The sequence below is a fragment of the Paroedura picta genome, chromosome 6, assembly GCF_049243985.1.
Source record: "Paroedura picta isolate Pp20150507F chromosome 6, Ppicta_v3.0, whole genome shotgun sequence".
In the NCBI taxonomy this organism is placed as follows: Eukaryota; Metazoa; Chordata; class Lepidosauria; order Squamata; family Gekkonidae; genus Paroedura; species Paroedura picta.
Window position 1 is genome coordinate 1,324,722 of NC_135374.1, and position 16,911 is coordinate 1,341,632.

The following is a 16,911-nucleotide window of genomic DNA, read 5'->3' on the forward strand; positions in this document are numbered from 1 at the left end:
TCAGGTCAAGGCCTTCCCCATCCCCTCCTGCCTGGTCCCTTTTAACTGGAGATGCTGCCGGGGATTGAACCTGGGACCTTGTGCATGCCAGGCAGAGGCTCTGCCCCTGAGCCAGGGCCCCTCCCTAGTGAATACGTGAAGCTGCCTTGTCCTGACTGAGGCCTCCAGGGCTCAGACCTCCTCCGACTGGCAGCTGCTCTGCAGGGTCTCAGGCTGAGGTCTTCCATCCCGGGACTGAGCAGAGGGCCTCCTGCATACCCAGCAGATCCCCTCCCCTCGCTCCACACAGACAAAGACAAGCAGTTGGCGTGGATGAATGTATTTATATTTTATATCTACTTTAGCAAAAAAAAGAAACCCCAAAGAGTTAAAACAAAAACGACAGCTCGGCTGTGTAAACTGGGGCAGAGCCCCCCCCCCCATCCCCCCGAAGAAGAGACGCGACACCGTCCTCCAACTGTGGGGCAGATCCTTAATATTTTTAAAATCCCAACTTCACCCTCCCGTATATATCCTAAAAACCCCCAAAGAGGATGGCAGCAGAGAGGGTAACAAAATCCACACGCAGTGAGAAAGTGACGTTGCAAATCCAAGTCCTTCCCACCTGAAGGTCAGAATTTCAGCTGTCTCCCCAAGCCTAAACAGTCAGGGTCTCCCCAAATGACAGAGAGGCCGTACCCCCTCCCCCGCCCCGGGCACCCCCGTGTCGTCCCCACCCACATGTGTCTCAGCAGCCATCAAAGTGAGGCAAAATTCACACCTCTGTGAGTCGAGTCAAGCAAACTCCCTGGGTGCTGAGTGACCCCCTGTGTCTTCCTCCAACCTCTCATGGATTGACCTGCCCCAAGGACCCCCTCCCCTCCCCTCCCCAGGGCAGCCGCTGCAGGGCACAGGGGGCAGGACCGACAAGAAGGGGGCAGCCACTGGCTTGTCCGTAACCATCTCTGGGGCAAGGAGCAGGAGATCCTGAGTGCTGAATTCCAGACAAACGTTGCTGCAGCGGTGAGCAGATTAAGGGGAAGAAATGAAAGGTGAAAGGGTGGGGAACGGGGCGGAGAGCACACCAGCCTCGGCCTCACGGGATCCCAAACTGCACGACCAGCTCTTCTTTCGCATCCACCCGGATCTGGGAAAGGGCACTGAAGGCGTACGCAGCTATCCGAGAGACCTGCGGAGGGGGAAGGAAGCATCGAGGAGACGGCTTTGCGGGGGAGCGGTTCTGTCCGCCCCAAACAAGCTGGGAGAAGCCCAGGGATCGCCAGCGGACAATCTTCTTGGCAGAGGGCACGGGGGAAGCAGAGAGGAAGGCAGGAACGCCCCAGGCGCACAGGCCCCAGGGGTCAGCCACGAGGCTTCAGCATCCCCAAACACTCCCACGGCCTTAACTGAGCAGGTGGCCTGGAAATGTGGCTGCAGCACAAGCCCTGCCAAACAGCCCTGCGAGATCTGACCAATGCAGGTCCATCTAGTCCAGCCTCCTGCCTCACACAGGGGCCAGCCAGGCCAAGGCCTTCCCTTGCTGCTGCCTCCCGGCCCTGGGAATCTAATGCCTCTGAAGGTGGCAGGCTCCCTCAGTCCCCACGGACAGATTTATCCTCCACGAATCTAACTATCCCCTTTTAAAGCTGTTTTTCTCCAGGGGCCATCACTTAGATCAAGGCTAGATTCCCACATGAGAGAACAAGTTTCAATCATTCTTCTGAAAGCCCAAAACACATCCTGAAATGCTGCTCCTGAGGAGTAGGGATGGTGGGGGGGGGGGGGGCAGTAAAACGGCCTCCAGCTCCCGGGGGCTGCTGAACTATTCACTTAATGACATCCAGCCCAATAAACCATTTGGGAGACTGAGATATCTCTCTGTTTCGGGTGGGACGTGTCTGCCCTTCCCAGGGGCGCCACGGTAGTCAGGGCTCCCATGAATTCCAAGCCCAAAGCGCTCGCTGCAGCCCTCCCCGCCAGAGGCACAGAGCCTGGCTCAGGTGAGAGAGAGCCTCGCCCGCCTCCAAACTCACCTGCTGCAGGTCTGCAAAGGGCACCGGGTCGCTGGCCAGCACTTGGTGCGGCTGGCTGGTCAGCGACGGGAGGGGAGGGAGCTTCTTCCAGTGCATCAGGCTGTTGCTGAGCATCGCCAGCCGTGTGCTGTGGGAAGAGCGCAAGGAAGAGGAGGAGCCCGAGGCAGCAGCCAAGCCCAGGCAGCCCCCCCCCCACACCACCCCCGCCCCCGCCCCCCTCCAGCGGCAAGAGGTCGGCAGCCCCCCTCCCAGGTTCGCAGGGGAGCCTTCTTCCCTCTCGTTGGAATACGCTGCAGGAGGCTCATGAGCGGCCCTCGTGACCCCCCCAGGATGAGGCCAGGGGAGGGGGCGGGAAGGGCCCTCCAGGGTCACCACCCACAGGAGCCCTACCTGTACTGCCGGGCCCGATCCATGTATTCGTGCTGCTCCATGCCCTGCGAATCCGCGGCTGAAACGTCTATGATGTTGCTACCGGAAGGGAAGAGCGGAATTAGGAAGCGGGGGAGGGGGGACTTCCTACCCCAGCCCAAACGTGCCGCATTCTTGCCTCAACATCCCCAACGGAGATGTCCTTTCTAAGCTAAGCTGCAGCCCCAAAGGGGACACAACCCCCAAGCACTGCCAGCTCCCCACCCAGTACAGAAAAGGCCTTTTTCAGCCGGTGCAACCAAAAGGTGCCCTGGGCCACAGCAACACCAGGGTGGCATCAGGCTGGGTGCTACAGGCTTTTGGGGGCCTTTTGGGGTCTCCATGTGGATCTCACGGGGGCGTCTTCATCCTCCTCCCCATTTTAGCACCACAACAACCCTGCAAGGTACTCTGAGAGATTGATTCAAGGTCATCCAGTGAGCCTCACAGCCAACCAACATCCTGTAATCTCTGCCAGCAGTGCAAGGGAGCCTAGGGTGGGCCATTTAACTGCCCAGTGCTGTCCTGGGATGGCCTCAGTGGCTTTGCTGCCCAAGGCCTGCTCATGCAGAAGGGGGGGGGCTCAGTGTTGACCCTCTTGTGCCAGGCCAGCAGGGGAAGCAGCGCTATCCTGCAGCACCACAGCCTTCCACCTCCTCAGTCGACATGGCCCTCCCTGACCGGCAGTGGGGGTCTCTGCAAGGTCTCAGCCAGTTGTGGAGAGGCTCCAGGTAGAGCCAAGCCCCCCTCCCCCACGGCACAGAGCACAGGATCCTGTGCTAGGAACAGGGCTCAGCATCCAGTGTCTCTGTTCTCATCCTCAGAAAAAGACCTTGGACTTCCTTGTTCCTGCACGGGGAGAACAAACTTTGAATTCTCAAAAGGCTTCCAGAAGACCGTGCACAGCTCTCTTTCTATGGGACCCGCCCCGCCCCACCTTCTTTCTAACCAGTAGTATAATCAGGGTAAAGAAGCAGGCTGATGCATACTTGAAACCTTCCTATCAGGAAGGAAATTTTTCTCCCCTGGGCTGAGCTCCTGTCTCCAAGGGGAGAACACAGTCACAGAATACAGCAGAATCGCCATTCTGCAGAGGCGGCTGAGCCGCGGAGAAGGATAGAGTTGCTTGACTTGTAGGAAGCCGCACGAAAGCAAGCTGACTCCAGCTGCATCAGGCCCAGGGGCACCTCAGGCATTCTCAACCAGGGTCTTGTGAAATCCTGGGGTTTCTGGACAGCCGCAGAAGGATTTCCCAAATGGGCGAGAGCTAGTTGATTGTCTACATATATTTTAAATGTGTTAAATCGTGATATGACCACATATGGTCAAATTGACCCTATGGCCGATAGTGGGCCCGGGGGGGGGGGGCAAGGGGAGGGGACCCAGGTGGGCACGTCCACAGCTCTGCTTCCCAACCATATTCTCCACTCTGGGGCTTCTCAGAGCCTGAAGGATGTTTCAGGGGCTTCTCAACAGTAAAAAGGTTGAGAGAGGCTAGTCCACCTAAGCCAGCCTCCTGTTTCCCACACTGGCCTGTTCATGCCACCAGGAGGGCATCCAGCCCACCCCTTCTTGGGTCTCCCCCAACAACTGATGCTCGGAGATACGCTGCCTCTGCACACGGAGGACCCACTGAGCCCTTTGTGACCCGCCCTCAGAGGCTCTTTAGGACCAGAACTTCCCCATTTCTCAGAGACTTCCGGCTCCTCCTTGGCGGGAAGAAGCTTACATGGCTGTCTTGGCGAGGATGGACGAGAGCAGCGCCTGTTCATCCGTCCGGGCCGAAGGGAGGCTGTAGCAATTGGACTCCGAGCCATTTAAGGACTTGTTGGGGGGGCTGCTGGCTGGCTGCAGGAGGGGCTTCGACTCCTCCCCCTGCAGAGAAGAAATGAGGGGACCGACGGTCAGGTGAGGGTGCTGCGTGACACTTGCAATGGGCCAACCAGTTCCTCTGAAGCAGGGGTGGTCAAACTGCGGCCCTCCAGATGTCCATGGACTACAATTCCCAGGAGCCCCTGCCAGCGAATGCTGGCAGGGGCTCCTGGGAATTATAGTCCATGGACATCTGGAGGGCCGCAGTTTGGCTACCCCTGCTCTGAAGGGTCAACAACAGGGCAGAGAGGCGGAGGCCTTCCCCTGACGGTGCCTCCTGGCTCTGGGGAACCGGATCAGAGATCAGAGCTGCTGAACGTGGAGGTTCCCCTCCCTCACCATGGCTGGTGGCCACTGACTTGTGCTCTCTGGATCTTATTCCCCCTTGAAGGCCAGTTATTCCTGTGGCCCTCACAATTCACCGCCAAATGCCCTCACAACAAACAAGCAATATGGACAAATGTGATGCAGACATTTCCCCACAAAAAAACACCTTCAAAAATTCTGTTCTGGAAGGCTTTTGCTTTTTCTGCCCCACAGGACCGAAAAGTTACAAGGGGAAGGGCCCTACATTGGGATGGTCAACTTCCCTAAGCGCCAAGCAACTTTTCCTGCCCAAAGCATTGCTAAGTGTCTAGGAGAAAATCTGTTTCTCTTGCACAAGGGAAGGGCCAACCCTGGCCGCCACATGCCTGCTGCAGACAGTGAAGCCCTCAGCTGTCCTTCAAAGCCCTGCTGCAGTCGGAAAGCATCCCTCCACCAGCTGGAGCCATCCCTTCCCAACCCATAAGGAGCCCAGCACAGCCTCTGTCTCCTTCAGGAGAGAGTCAAGTGGGTTGCCATGTAGGTCTGAAGCAACACAATAAAACCAGAGTCCAGCAGGGGCACCTTCAAGACCCACAAAGATTTATTCAAGGCGGGAGCTTTAGAGTGCAAGCTCTTCCTCAGGCTAAGAACTGACCATCATAACCGCAGGAATATATAAGCAGGGAGTTATCACGTGGCTGTGTGTGGGTGCTGTGACACAGTTTACTAATGTGACAGGATTGACTTTTGCTTATATATTCCTGCTGTCATGATGGTCAGTTCTTAGTCTGAGGAAGAGAGCTTGCACTCGAAAGCTCCCGCCTGGAATCAATCTTTGTTGGTCTTAAAGGTGCCCCTGCTGGACTCTGTCTCCTTCAGGCAGGGAGGCCACTGGGCTGGCAGCTTCCTCGGGGCCCTTTGCGAGTTTTGCTCCTTGCTGCGTGTTTGGAGAGTGAGACAGCCATTCCCCCAAGGGAACGCAAGTCCTTCAATGACAGATCATGCAGTGGGCTCTGCTGCAGGCCAGGCTCACCACGGTCCTCCCCACCCCCCAATCTGGGATCCCCGCAGGCCGAGCGAGCCCCTTCCCCTCCCCCCCCTCCCCCGGGGCTGCCTGGAGGGCCCTGGCTCGGCGCTCGCGGGGGCTCATGGGAACTGTAGTCCGGGCCCTCAGGCGCGCCCACTCTGGCGGCCCCTCCCGCCGGAAGAGCCCCTCCCGGCCCCGCCCCGCCCGCCTTGCCTCGTTGGCGGCCTCGTTCTCGCTGCTGTAGCAGCACCCCATGGCGGGACAGGCGGCGGCGGCGGCGCTCCGTCTCCGGGCTGGGCGGGCGACGGTGTCCGGCGAGGGCCACTCCGGTCACATGAGGCCCCGCCCCTCCGCCCCGCTTCGGCGTGCTTCCCTCCCCGGCCTTTTCCCCCTCTTCCGGCCACGTGATGCTACCGAGCTCACGTGACGGCGAGGGGCGGGGAGGAGCCCAGAGGAGGGCGGGCTCTTGGGGGTTCTTTTTTTTTCTTCCGCCTCCCCCCCCTCGCTCGCTCGCTCTCCTTCCCCGACGACCAATCAGAGCCGCGCGAGCCTGGAAGGGGCGGGGTTTCCGGGCTGTCTCCAGGGGGAGTCACGTGAGGGGGCCGGGGCGGCCTCTGGCCTGTGAGAGTGTGCGCTTGCCAACCCCCAGATGGGGCCTGGAGTTCTCCCGGAATTCCAAATTATTTTCTCCCCGGGAGAGAGATCGCCCCCCCCGGGAGAAAGTGGCTGCTTGGAATGCTACTCGGTTGTGCACTTATTTGTCATTTGGCACATGGATCATGCAGCCCGGTTGTCTGGCTGCCAGGCTAGAGGCGTTTGGGGGTGGTTGGCCCTGCCTCAAGCCCCCAGTACTATTATTAATAATAATTATTAATAATATTAATAATAATTTAAAATGTCTCGACCGCCTTCCCCACCGACCTCCCAGGATGTCTGTTATGGGGAGAGGAAGGGAAGGCGACTGGAAAGCCACTTTGGGAGTGGACAGTGGGGTGCCACCCCCCCCCCTTCCAGCTCGTCTCTCCTCCCTCCGGCTCCTGTACCTCCCGAAGCAAGCCCCGTTCCCTTCTCACCACTCCTCCCAAGGCGGTGGCCCGGCTGCTGCCTCTCTCCGCTGAGCCCCTGCTAGGTGTCTGGCCCTTCCAGGCGTTGGGCCCCTCCGTGGCCCTTGGGAGCAGGATGGAATTCCCTCCGTCTTCTCCTGGCTGCCCTTAGCCCGGGGGCTGAGCTGCCCATGGGAGGGAGGCTGGTCTCAGGAGGGGAACTCTGCTCACCATCTTGGAGCCAGGCAGGAGAAGACTGGGAGGAGTGGAGAACAACAGGCAGACAAGGGAGGGCTTTGCTCACAGGCCGCTACAGACAGCCAGTGGCAAAAGGCAACCGCTGCTACCCGGCCAAGTGAGGAGACGCCATCTGGCCATTGCACGCAGGTTGTTCAGGCTCAGGACCGGACCGTGTCCCACTCTCCCCCCTTGTCTCCAAAACCCCTGGAAGGGAGGCAGCGAAAAGACCCTCCTGAGATGCGGGGGGGGGGGGGGGGAGAAGGTGGAGTGTGTGATGGCAGCCCAGGGACACCTGGGTTAGGACAGTCAGGAGGGAAGCGTGCACACCTGTGTGATGTGTACCAGCCGCAAAACAAGCACCTGTGCTATAAACCTGTGGTCCTCCAGATGTTCGTAGACTACAATTCCCATGAGCCCCTGCCAGCAAAACGATGGGGAGAGGCGAGGAGCAGCTCTGGTTCCTGACCTTGCCAGCGCTGATTCCTCCTGCCCTTGTGGACGCTGACACTTTGACCCCTTCAGCAGATGCAAGTGGGAAAGGGGATCTCTGAGCCCTCATACCAGAGTCTGACGATGGGGATAAAGTTGCCAACCCCCAGGTAGAGTTTGGAGATCTCCCACGATTACAATTCATCTCCAGGTGAACAAGATCTGGTCCCCTGAAAACATGGCTGCTCCGTGACATTCTCACTTGCTGAGGTCCCACCCCACCCAGGCTCCGCCTTCAAAATCTCCAGGTATTGCCCCACGCAGAGGTGGCTCCCCTAGACCCCCGGGGGTGGGAGTTGCAAACATGGGGTCAAGATGCAAAGTATAGTCCGCACCTAAATTAAGGCAGGGGAGGAATGCTGAGGGGTGAGATGTAGGGAATTCTCCAGGGCTTCTGCCAAGCCTTCAGTTTGGGGGCAATGAATCAATACCATGGACTGGGGTTTACGATTATTACAAGTTAATAAGTTTAATTTCTACAAATTGTCCCAATACTACAATTGGATTCGTGAACTGTGAATTCGTGCTGCAAAACGCCCTGAGCCACAAGGGAGGGCAGTCTAGAGATGTAATAAAATAAATTGCTTGTGAATGGGCTCAGGGCAGGGCAGGCAAGCAGAGGGAAAGCAGGCTCTCGCTCTCTGGCCCCACGGAGGGGGGGTTATCCTGCAGAAGTCTTCAAGCAAAGGTTGGATACACACTTTTCTTGGATGCTTTAGGATGCTTAGGGCTGATCCTGCGTTGAGCAGGGGTTGGACTAGATGGCCTGCATGGCCCCTTCCAACTCTATGATTCTGTGATTCTCTGATAAGTCCCTGGGAAAAGAGCGGGATCAGTTTCTCACTTGACTGAGCTCTGGAGAGCCTTGGGCATCTGGATAAAGGAGCTAACGAATGCCCTGACTTCACAGCCCTTGGTGGAAAAATGACCTCGTGGCAAATCAACGCCTCCTTATCTGTGCCTCAGGGAAGGCTCTGCTGTTTGGGATCCAGATGTCTGGGTGTTTTTGCCCCCTTTCCCCTGATGTCTGGCAATGATAAAGGCCCACCCTCCCTTTCCTTGGGGGCAGGGAGGTCCCTTAGAAGTCTGCATCTCTCAGACCGGCTGTGGGCCCTTCTCCAAGCCAAGAGAAAAACCAACAGCCTCCAGGGCTGCAGTTGATTGTTTGGGAGAGGAGGAGGAGGAGGAGGAGGAGGAGGAGGGCTAATTACAGGGCTGGTTCCTCACCCCCCCCCCTACACACACACACACCCTCCCGCCCAGCCCTCTTTCCTTTTACTGCCCTTCCTGGATTTCCGGCAGCAGTGCCTTCTAGACCAAACACATCCCTGTGGTTTCCATGCTGGTTCCCAGCCTTGGCTTGCGTTTGCAGAGCCCCCAGGCAGCCTGATTGAAGGACAGCGCTGGCCAACCAGCCGGCCAGGGAGGCTTATAGAGGCAGACCAGAACGGGACAAAGGAAGACGGGGAACCCCACCTGCCCTGCCCTGCCCTGCCCTGCAAGTGCCCCAGCGAGAGCACCAGCCCGAGAAGCCACAGACCAGGAGCCCATGCAGGGCAGGTTGCTCTGCCCGGGGAGGTAAGGGGTGCGGGGGCATGCTGAGAACAGCAGCTGAGCTTTGGGGTGGCCTTGCTAAATGGGGGTGGTCCGCCCATCCCATGGGATGAGAACGCAGTGGGCAGAGCTGCCAAACGAAGCAGCTCCCAGAGCTTTCTTCAGAAGGCCGCTGGGTCCATCTGCAGCAGAACAGGGCGAGACTGTAACTCAGTGGCAGATTCCCTGCCTGGCATGCAGAAGGTCCCTGGTTCAAGCCCCGCCAACTCCAGGACCAGGCAGGGGGGGATGGGGAAGGCCTCTGCTCGGGACCTGCCTGGAAAGCTGCTGCCGGTCTGAGCAGGCAGCTTCATGTGTAACAGCTGCCCAGAATGTGTTTCATAACCACCACTAACAAGGAAGAATTCAACCGATCAGGGGTGGTGTACAGCCGTGGTCTTTGTCATGTGCAGCAATGCACAATATTTTAGATATTTCAGATGCGTAGTGTGTTGTATATATTTCTAGTGTACACTGAGGTGCTGTTTTAAGTGTGGTGTGCGTTCTCTTCTTTATAGCCTCTTGACAGTGTGTTGATTTTGAGGAGGCTCCCAAGAACTGGCTGGAGAGCTAGTATTACAATGGCTCATCAACTCAGAACAATTCCCCGGGAGAAAAATGGCTGCTTTGGGAGGGGGACTCTCGGGCATCCCATCCCACGGAAGCCCCTCCCCAATCCTACCCTCCTCAGGCTCCACCCCCCAAATGTCCAGGTGCTTCCTAACCCAGAGCTGGAACCCAACCTAACCCAACCTAAGAGATGGAAAGCCAGAGAGAGTCCCCCCTCCAAAGCAGCCATCTTCTCCAGGGGAACTGGTCTCTGTAGGCTGGAGAGGAGCTGTCAGTCTGGGGGCATCTCCTGCGGCACCTTCAAGGTCAGAAATTTAATTCTGGGTAGAAGCTTTTGTGTGCAGGCACAGGAAAACTTCTAGCCAGAATTAAACGTTATGGGTGTGAAAGGTCCCACCGGACTCGAACTTTGTCTGTCTTTGCCGGGCCCGGCCCAAGCCATGCTCTCCTCCAGGTGTGCCTTTCTCCTCCAGGTGCCCCATGGACCTCCGCCTCCTGCCGTTTGCTCTCCTGATGGCTGCCTGGAGCGTGCCCTCCTCTTCCTCCTCCCCCCACCCCCCGGCCCACCCGGGCTCCAGGCGCAACAGCTGCAAGCCGGTGCCGGACACCATGACCCTGTGCCACGGGGTGGGCTACAGCGAGATGCGCCTGCCCAACCTCCTGGGCCACGACAGCGTGCGGGAGGCCCTGCAGCAGTCCGCCTCCTGGGTGCCCCTGCTGAGCAAGCGGTGCCATCAGGACACCAAGAAGTTCCTCTGCTCCCTCTTTGCTCCCGTGTGCCTCAGCCAGCTGGAGCAGCCCGTCTTGCCCTGCCGGTCGCTCTGCGAGGCCGTGCGCCACGGCTGCAGCCCGGTCATGCTGGCCTTCGGCTTCCCCTGGCCGGAGATGCTCAACTGCAGCCGCTTCCCGCAGGGCGACGACCTGTGCATCCCTCCCGCCAGCCCCGAGGACAGGCCGCCGCCGCCCCGGAAGGAAGGTGAGTGGCAGGGCCTGCAGCGGCCGAGGGCAGGGGCCGGGGCGGTGGGCAGTCCCACACCCGCCTCGCTCTTCTTGGGCTCCTGCTTCTTGTGCTCAGAATTACATGCGAGCTCTAATCAGCCGCCTAGCTCATGTGCCCTTACGTTGCTCTTGTGAATGGCCGCCCTCCCCAGTGTCCTGCTGGTCACAGCCTGGCTCAGCTCTCGGGTCAAGGGGATGGCCGTGTGAGAAAAGAGCCAGAGTCCAGCAGCACCTTCAGGCTGGACAACCCCTGTGGCCGGGGAGGCGCTTGGGGGAGTCACCACCGTCTCAAAGCTGATGGAGTCCCATCCTGTAGCACTAAATATGGCGCCTTCCATGGAGGAAGATCAAGACAGGGAGCCTCGGCTGGAGAGAAGAGCCAGCGGCACCATCAGGACTGGCAACGTGTGTGGCGGGGGAGGAGCTTCCGTGAGTCCCCGCTCACGTCCTCCCCTCCAGCTAGGGCAGTGGCTCTCCACCTGGGGGCCGGGACCCCTTGGGCGGGCGCCGCACCTGTTGCCGCTCCTCCTGAAGGTGCCCACCAATTCATATACAGTCGTGAACCGTGGATCTTCATGCCATTGGTCAGTTTGGGTTTAATTTCCGTGAAAGAACCCTGGCACCATTTGATGGTTGGGGGTCCCCACCACAGGAGGGGCTGGATGAAAGGGCTGCGGCATCAGGAAGGCGGAGAAACACAGGGCTAGGGCAAGAGTCCATCTCCGTTCTGAGGGGCTAAACGGGGTGCCCCCCATGGAGAGCGACTGGAGTGGGCAGCCCTGTTAGGCTCCCTGCAGCAGGGAGAAGGAGCCAGAGTCCAGGAGCACCTTCAAGACTAATGATATTTGGGGCAGGGGAGGAGCTTTCGTGAGGCCCATTGTGACTCAGAAAAGCTCCTCCCCTGCCACAACTTGCGTCCTTCGCACCAGGGTCCGGTCCTCATAGCTTCTCCCCCTTGAGCAGCACAGTCCAACTTTCTGCCAAAGGCCTCTCAGCTCCCTCAAGTGCCTTGCGGGTGAAAATGTTTTCAAGCCCATTTTCACGGATTGGGTGGGGGTTGCCCAAGGGGGCCCAGCGGCTTCTTGCAGTGAAGACTCCCGTGGGCGGCTGTGCAGATCTGAAGCAGCATGACTGAGTCCAGGGGCACATGAGGCCACAACGTGGCCCGGTTGAAAGACACATTTTCACCGTGCTCCTCAGCGGCTTCATCAGGTGAGAGCGAAATGTACACGGAAGCTCCACACTGCTTTGCCAAATGTCTGTAGGCAACGTCTCTTTAATCGCAGAGCACGATTGTTATAGGCAGAAAAGTGCTTGCAAAGAATAACTTTTGCGGGGGACCGAGGGCCGGTGGCTTAGCCTACAAAGCTTGTCTGTCCTCCCTGCAGGAAGGTCTGCCAGTTTCTCCACTTATTTCCCACACAAAGGTCGCCAGACCTACCCGGCATCCTGATGTTCACCAAACTGTGTCTCCACCCCCCCTCCCCCTCCCCCTGTGCAGATACCGTCTGTCCGGCCTGCCTTGACAAGGGGAACAGTGAAAAGGAGTTTTTGGGAAACTTCTGCAGCCAGGACTTTGGTGAGTTCCCTTTTCTCGTAATGGTGGCCAGCCAGGATCAGGGCTGCCAGCGGGGGCCAGCTGGAGGAGCAGAGAAACTCCACGGGCAGCTGTGCGGAGGGGGGGGGCTGCCAAATCTGGACTAGGAGAACCCTGGAGATAGGGGGTGAAGGCTGGAGGGGGGAGACCTCAGCAGGGCTATAACCAGAGTGACCCCTTTCCCAAGCAGCCTCCTCCTCCAAGGGCGCCGATCTGCATAGTCCGGTCAGATATCATGCTGGGAGAGCTGCAGGCCCCACCTGTGGGGGTGGGAAAGGTCAAAATGAGCCACGGGCCAACTGCTGACGGCCCCCTTCCCTCCCCCAGCGCTGAAAATGAGCATCAGGTCTTTGTCCGGCGTGGAAGGGGACCTGAAGGTGCTGCCGGAGAGCAGGGGCCGCACGCTGTACAAGAAGGACGGCTGGTCGGAGGAGGAGCTGAAGAGGCCCGCCCTGTGGCTGCCCGGCGGAGAGGGCTGTCTGTGCAAGGAACTGGCGGGGCCGGGGGCCACGGTCCTGGCCATGGGGCAGAGGGTCGCCGGCCGGCTCGTCATCTCGTGGGTCCGGAAATGGCGCCACGGCGAGAAGGAGATGAAGAAGCTCTCCCGGGCCGTGCGGAAGCTGCGTTGCTAGAGGCCCCGTCCCTCCCCCCAACGAGGGCCAAGAAACACCTTTCCTTTCCTCTCCTCCTGGCTCCGATTCCCCAGTATCCCCCTCGGCTGGCCTCATCCCATCCGATCCCAGAAGCTCAGCAGAGCCCCCTTGGAGGAGAGACCCCCGAGGAAGTCCGGGATGCCGGCACCGAGGCAGGCCTTGGCCAACTGCCTTCGAGGGCTTTTAGCTTCACAACGACCCATGAGGGTAGGCTAAGCCCATGGCCAGCCAGTGAGGTGATGCAGAGATGGAAGCTGGGTTTCCCACCATGCCAGCACACGGCTGTGACCACTAGGCCCCCCCCCCCGTGCCTGGCCTCCCCTCCTTTGCACTTCTTGTGCACAATGATGGCTGCCCTGTCCAATCGGAGCAGGCCCCTGATCATCCCAGCCCTCGGATCCCTCCCCTCTCTGCCGGACGATTCAAACATCTGCAATGTTTCCCCTTTGCGTCAGGTCTTCATTTCCGGTGGCAAAAGAGTAGGCCTGGCTCAGAGCCAGAAGGGGCTGGAGAACCGGCCTTGGCTCCCTCCCCAAAGTAGGCTTTGCGTGTTTTGGGGGGCCGTGCACAAGCCCCCTCCCGTTTGGCCAGAGGCACAACTGCTGTGAGAAGCCGTGCCCTTCCCTCCTCCACGCTGCCTTTCGCCCTCAAGGGTTGCCGGGGAGGGGGCGGGGTGGGCCACTGAGATCTGACATCATCGCACAAGGGGAGATCTGCCTTGCAGGGCTGCTTTGTTACGAATTACGTCTAATTAAAAGACACTTTTCCCAGAGGGTGTGTTTCATTTCAGAGCCGCGGGGGGGGGCGTGGGGGGGCTGGACATTGCTGTGCCAGAATGCAGAAAGGTGGGGGGGAGAGGGGGGAAAGCTATTCTGTGGTGGGTTGCCAACCTCCAGGTGCAGCCTCTCTCAGCCTCCCCTCCCTCACAGGGTGTCTGTTGTGGGGAGTCGAAAGGGAAGGGCATTGGAAGCCCCTTTGAGCCTCCTTCAGGTAGGGAAAAGCGGCATATAAGAACCAACTCTTCTTTTCAAAATAAGAGAGTTTTATTTACTAAATGGAAATTAAATACTTGAGGGTAAAATGCTTTTTACAAAGAAAATGGCAAGTGTGCAGAAAGAAGAAACAAGAGTATTAAAAGACTGAAACTTTCCCCTATGAAAATACCAGCTTGGAGGGTGGGAGGCTAAGAGAAGGAGAAATTGCAAATTCAGAGGCAATCAGCTGCTTGAAGACGGCCAGTGAGGGGGAGCTCCCCACCTCCTCAGGCAGCCCCTTCCCCTGGTGAACTAGACTCCTGGAATCCTAGAGTGGGAAGGGGTCATGCAGGCCATCTAGTCCCACCCCCTGCTCAGTGCAGGATCAGCCTCCAGCATCCAGGAAAAGGATCTGTCCAGCCGCTGCTTGAAGACGGCCAGTGAGGGGGAGCTCCCCACCTCCTCAGGCAGCCCCTTCCACGGCTGAACTAGACTCCTAGAATCCTAGAGTGGGAAGGGGCCATGCAGGCCATCTAGTCCCACCCCCTGCTCAGTGCAGGATCAGCCTGAAGCACCCAGGAGAAGGATCTGTCCAGCCACTGCTTGAAGACTCCAGTGAGGGGGAGCTCCCCACCTCCTTAGGCAGCCTATTCCACTGCTGAACTAGACTCCTAGAATCCTAGACTGGGAAGGGCCCACAAAGGCCATCTAGTCCCACCCCCTGCTCAGTGCAGGATCAGCCTCCAGCATTCAGGAAAACGGTCTATCCAGCCGCTGCTTGAAGACGGCCAGTGAGGGAGTTCACTGCATCAGATCCAAGATGAGATCCCTGAGCCCTTCTGCATCCCAGTCGGAGGGTGGGAGAGGTGCGGAAAGAGCACAGCTGCATCAAGCTCCATCATATACGCACTTGAGGCCTCAGGGATCTCTTCCTCCTTGTGCCTGACCATGGGAGCTTCGGTGCTCCAGAGCTCAGACCATGGAAGTCTTTTGTTTTCTAAGGTGCTGCTTAAGGATGGATGCCGGGTCTCCCCTGTGCCCTGGTGGGTCATGGGGGTCTACGTCTGCCAGGGCCAGGTTGGGAAACTCCTGGAGATTTGGGGATGGAGCCTGGGAAAGAGAGGGGGGGCAGGGGGCAGAAGGCCATGGAGACCAGCCTTCGTTTCTCCAGGGGAACCAATCTCTGGTCTGGAAAGGAGATGCAATTCTGGGGGGGGAGTGGGGAGGTCCCCCAGGGCACACCTGGAGGCTGGCATCCCTGGTGCTACTGGACTAGAAGCTAGCAGCTTGACTGGACCAGCAGGGTCACCCACTGAAATGCTCTCCTGTCTGCCAGAAAGGGGGGCTGTACGTCCGCCGGAGAACTGAATAGCTCTTTGCTACTGAGCAAAGTGCCTCTTCCGCACCCAGAAGATCTCCAGGGCTCACCTGGAGGCTAGCAACCCTCTTATCCTCTAATCTCCAGGAATGTCTGAACTCAGAGTTGGCAATCCCCCCCCCCCCAATCCTAATGGGTCATGGGTGTCTCCCACCAGCTTGCAAGGGACCCTTCACCTTGGGTGAAACCTTCTGCTGACTCCACGCCATGATGAGGTTTGCAGCCCCGGCTGGCCCAGGAGGCCTCCGGGGACCTCTGCGAAATGGGCGAGGAACCCTCTGATGGGCTGGAAGCCACTGCTGCCTCCTTTTGTGCCACCTGGAGGGGCGCTTCCTACTCCGCCCAGCTCCAGAGGGCCAGGTGCAGACAGGTAACCAGAGACCTCATCCATCTTTGATGGGCTGGGCGGGCAGCAGCTGGGCCCACTCATCCGTCGAGCGCAAAGGGCCTCCCTGGGTCAGCCTCCGAGGGGTCGGTGTGCGGAGACGAGGACGGCGGGCATTTGGGGCCAAGGCAGGGGTGAGAACCCCTTCTTGCACTTTTCCAGGTGAGCCACAGAGAGAAAGAAAGCCCCTCATGAGCCCCGATGCCCTCGAGGTTTCCCTTCCCCCTTTTTTGGGGAATCCACTCTGTGGTTTGGGTCCCGCAGAGGAGCATTCTGGTGGGGCCGGCGAGAGCCGCTGGTCTTCTCCAGGGTGGTGGGGCTGAAAACCGGCCCCAGGGGCTGCCCACTCTGCACCAGCTCTGCCTTCCAACGTCCTTTCTGTTTTCCTGAGCAGATGCCTTTTTCTGATGTGCTGAACTGAAAATGTTGCCTGTTACATCTTTTCCGCTGTAACCTCTAAAGAACTCCTGTAACTATTGCTTTTTGTAACCCATGACTTGCATGTTGTACAGAAATGGCATTTTTAAGCTTTATCTTGGGCAATATAAGAGATCCGCTAAAAACTCTAAAATGCCCTTTCCCCGGGGGGTGGGGGGGTGGAGACCTGGCATGCTGAGGGAGAAGAATTTTTAGTTTAATCCCCCCCCCCCCGATGCTTCCTTCTTCCTGAGGTTTTGCATGTATTTTAACTGCATTTTAATTTCTTGTAATAATGTGGAGGGGGGCACTTGATTTTACTGGTTTTAATATGTGATTTTATCACAGAAGTTTAAATCTTTCCGCTGCCTTGGTGGCCCTTGGGAAGGCCAGGTACAAATGCTGTGAATACTAAAATAAATCTCAGCCATGGAGCCATGCAAGGATGGCCACGCTCCCCTCCCCCACAGGCAGCCAGTAGGGGAAGGGGGGTAGGGTTACCAGAACAGGCGGGGAATCTTCTAGAGATGCGGAGATGGGGTCTGGGGGGCAAGGCCCGAGGATCCACCTTCCAAAGGATCCTTTTTCTCTGGGGATCTCTGCCATCTGGAGATGAGCTGAACCTCCGGGGGATCCCCAGGCCCCACCTGGATGCTCTCATCCCTAAGCCACGCAACGCGACATTAATCCGTTGCGCATGTCTGCAGAGTGCAGGAGCTCATTGGTGCCTGTTTTGGGAATGAGAGGCCGTCAGCCTCCCGAGTTCAGGCAAAAGTCACCCTGGGGCCAAGCCTTCCCATCATGTTTCTGCCCTGGAGCTGATGGGTGGAGATTCAATCAAAGGTGTTTGGGGCTAAACATGAGGAAGTCAGAGCGTTTTTGCCTTCTTCTGGGCATAGAGCAGGTCACCACAGGGTCTGGGAGGGGTGGTCCTTGTGAACTTCCTGC

The 16,911-nt window shown here is 58.4% G+C and overlaps 2 protein-coding genes across 2 annotated transcripts; one reads left to right on the top strand and one right to left on the bottom strand.

Moving 5' to 3' along the window:
• Positions 1-303: 303 nt before the first annotated feature.
• LAMTOR1 (late endosomal/lysosomal adaptor, MAPK and MTOR activator 1) lies at positions 304-6,024 on the bottom strand. The gene is made up of 5 exons (XM_077341129.1): positions 5,839-6,024; positions 4,150-4,295; positions 2,403-2,480; positions 2,013-2,139; positions 304-1,168 (listed from the first exon to the last, which is right to left on the bottom strand). The coding sequence occupies exons 1-5, from the start codon at positions 5,878-5,880 to the stop codon at positions 1,076-1,078; spliced, it is 486 nt and encodes a 161-aa protein (XP_077197244.1). The 5' UTR covers positions 5,881-6,024; the 3' UTR covers positions 304-1,075.
• Positions 6,025-8,664: 2,640 nt separating this feature from the next.
• Positions 8,665-13,552, top strand: LOC143839300 (secreted frizzled-related protein 2-like). Its single transcript, XM_077341131.1, has 4 exons — positions 8,665-8,975; positions 10,034-10,536; positions 12,061-12,138; positions 12,484-13,552. Exons 1-4 carry the CDS (start codon positions 8,947-8,949, stop codon positions 12,786-12,788), a joined length of 915 nt encoding a protein of 304 aa, XP_077197246.1. The 5' UTR covers positions 8,665-8,946; the 3' UTR covers positions 12,789-13,552.
• The last annotated feature ends 3,359 nt before the right edge of the window (positions 13,553-16,911 follow it).

Bases quoted from the DNA above. Each gene is read 5' to 3' on its own strand.
- LOC143839300 (XM_077341131.1), top strand. From the start codon at position 8,947: ATGCAGGGCAGGTTGCTCTGCCCGGGGAG. The intron at 8,976-10,033 runs GTAAGGGGTGCG...TTTCTCCTCCAG, and splicing joins AGGTTGCTCTGCCCGGGGAG to GTGCCCCATGGACCTCCGCC. The intron at 12,139-12,483 runs GTGAGTTCCCTT...TCCCTCCCCCAG, and splicing joins CTTCTGCAGCCAGGACTTTG to CGCTGAAAATGAGCATCAGG.
- LAMTOR1 (XM_077341129.1), bottom strand. From the start codon at position 5,880: ATGGGGTGCTGCTACAGCAGCGAGAACGAGGCCGCCAACGAG. The intron at 4,296-5,838 runs GCAAGGCGGGCG...TCTTCTCTGCAG, and splicing joins AGAACGAGGCCGCCAACGAG to GGGGAGGAGTCGAAGCCCCT. The intron at 2,481-4,149 runs GTAAGCTTCTTC...CCCTTCCGGTAG, and splicing joins ATCCTCGCCAAGACAGCCAT to CAACATCATAGACGTTTCAG.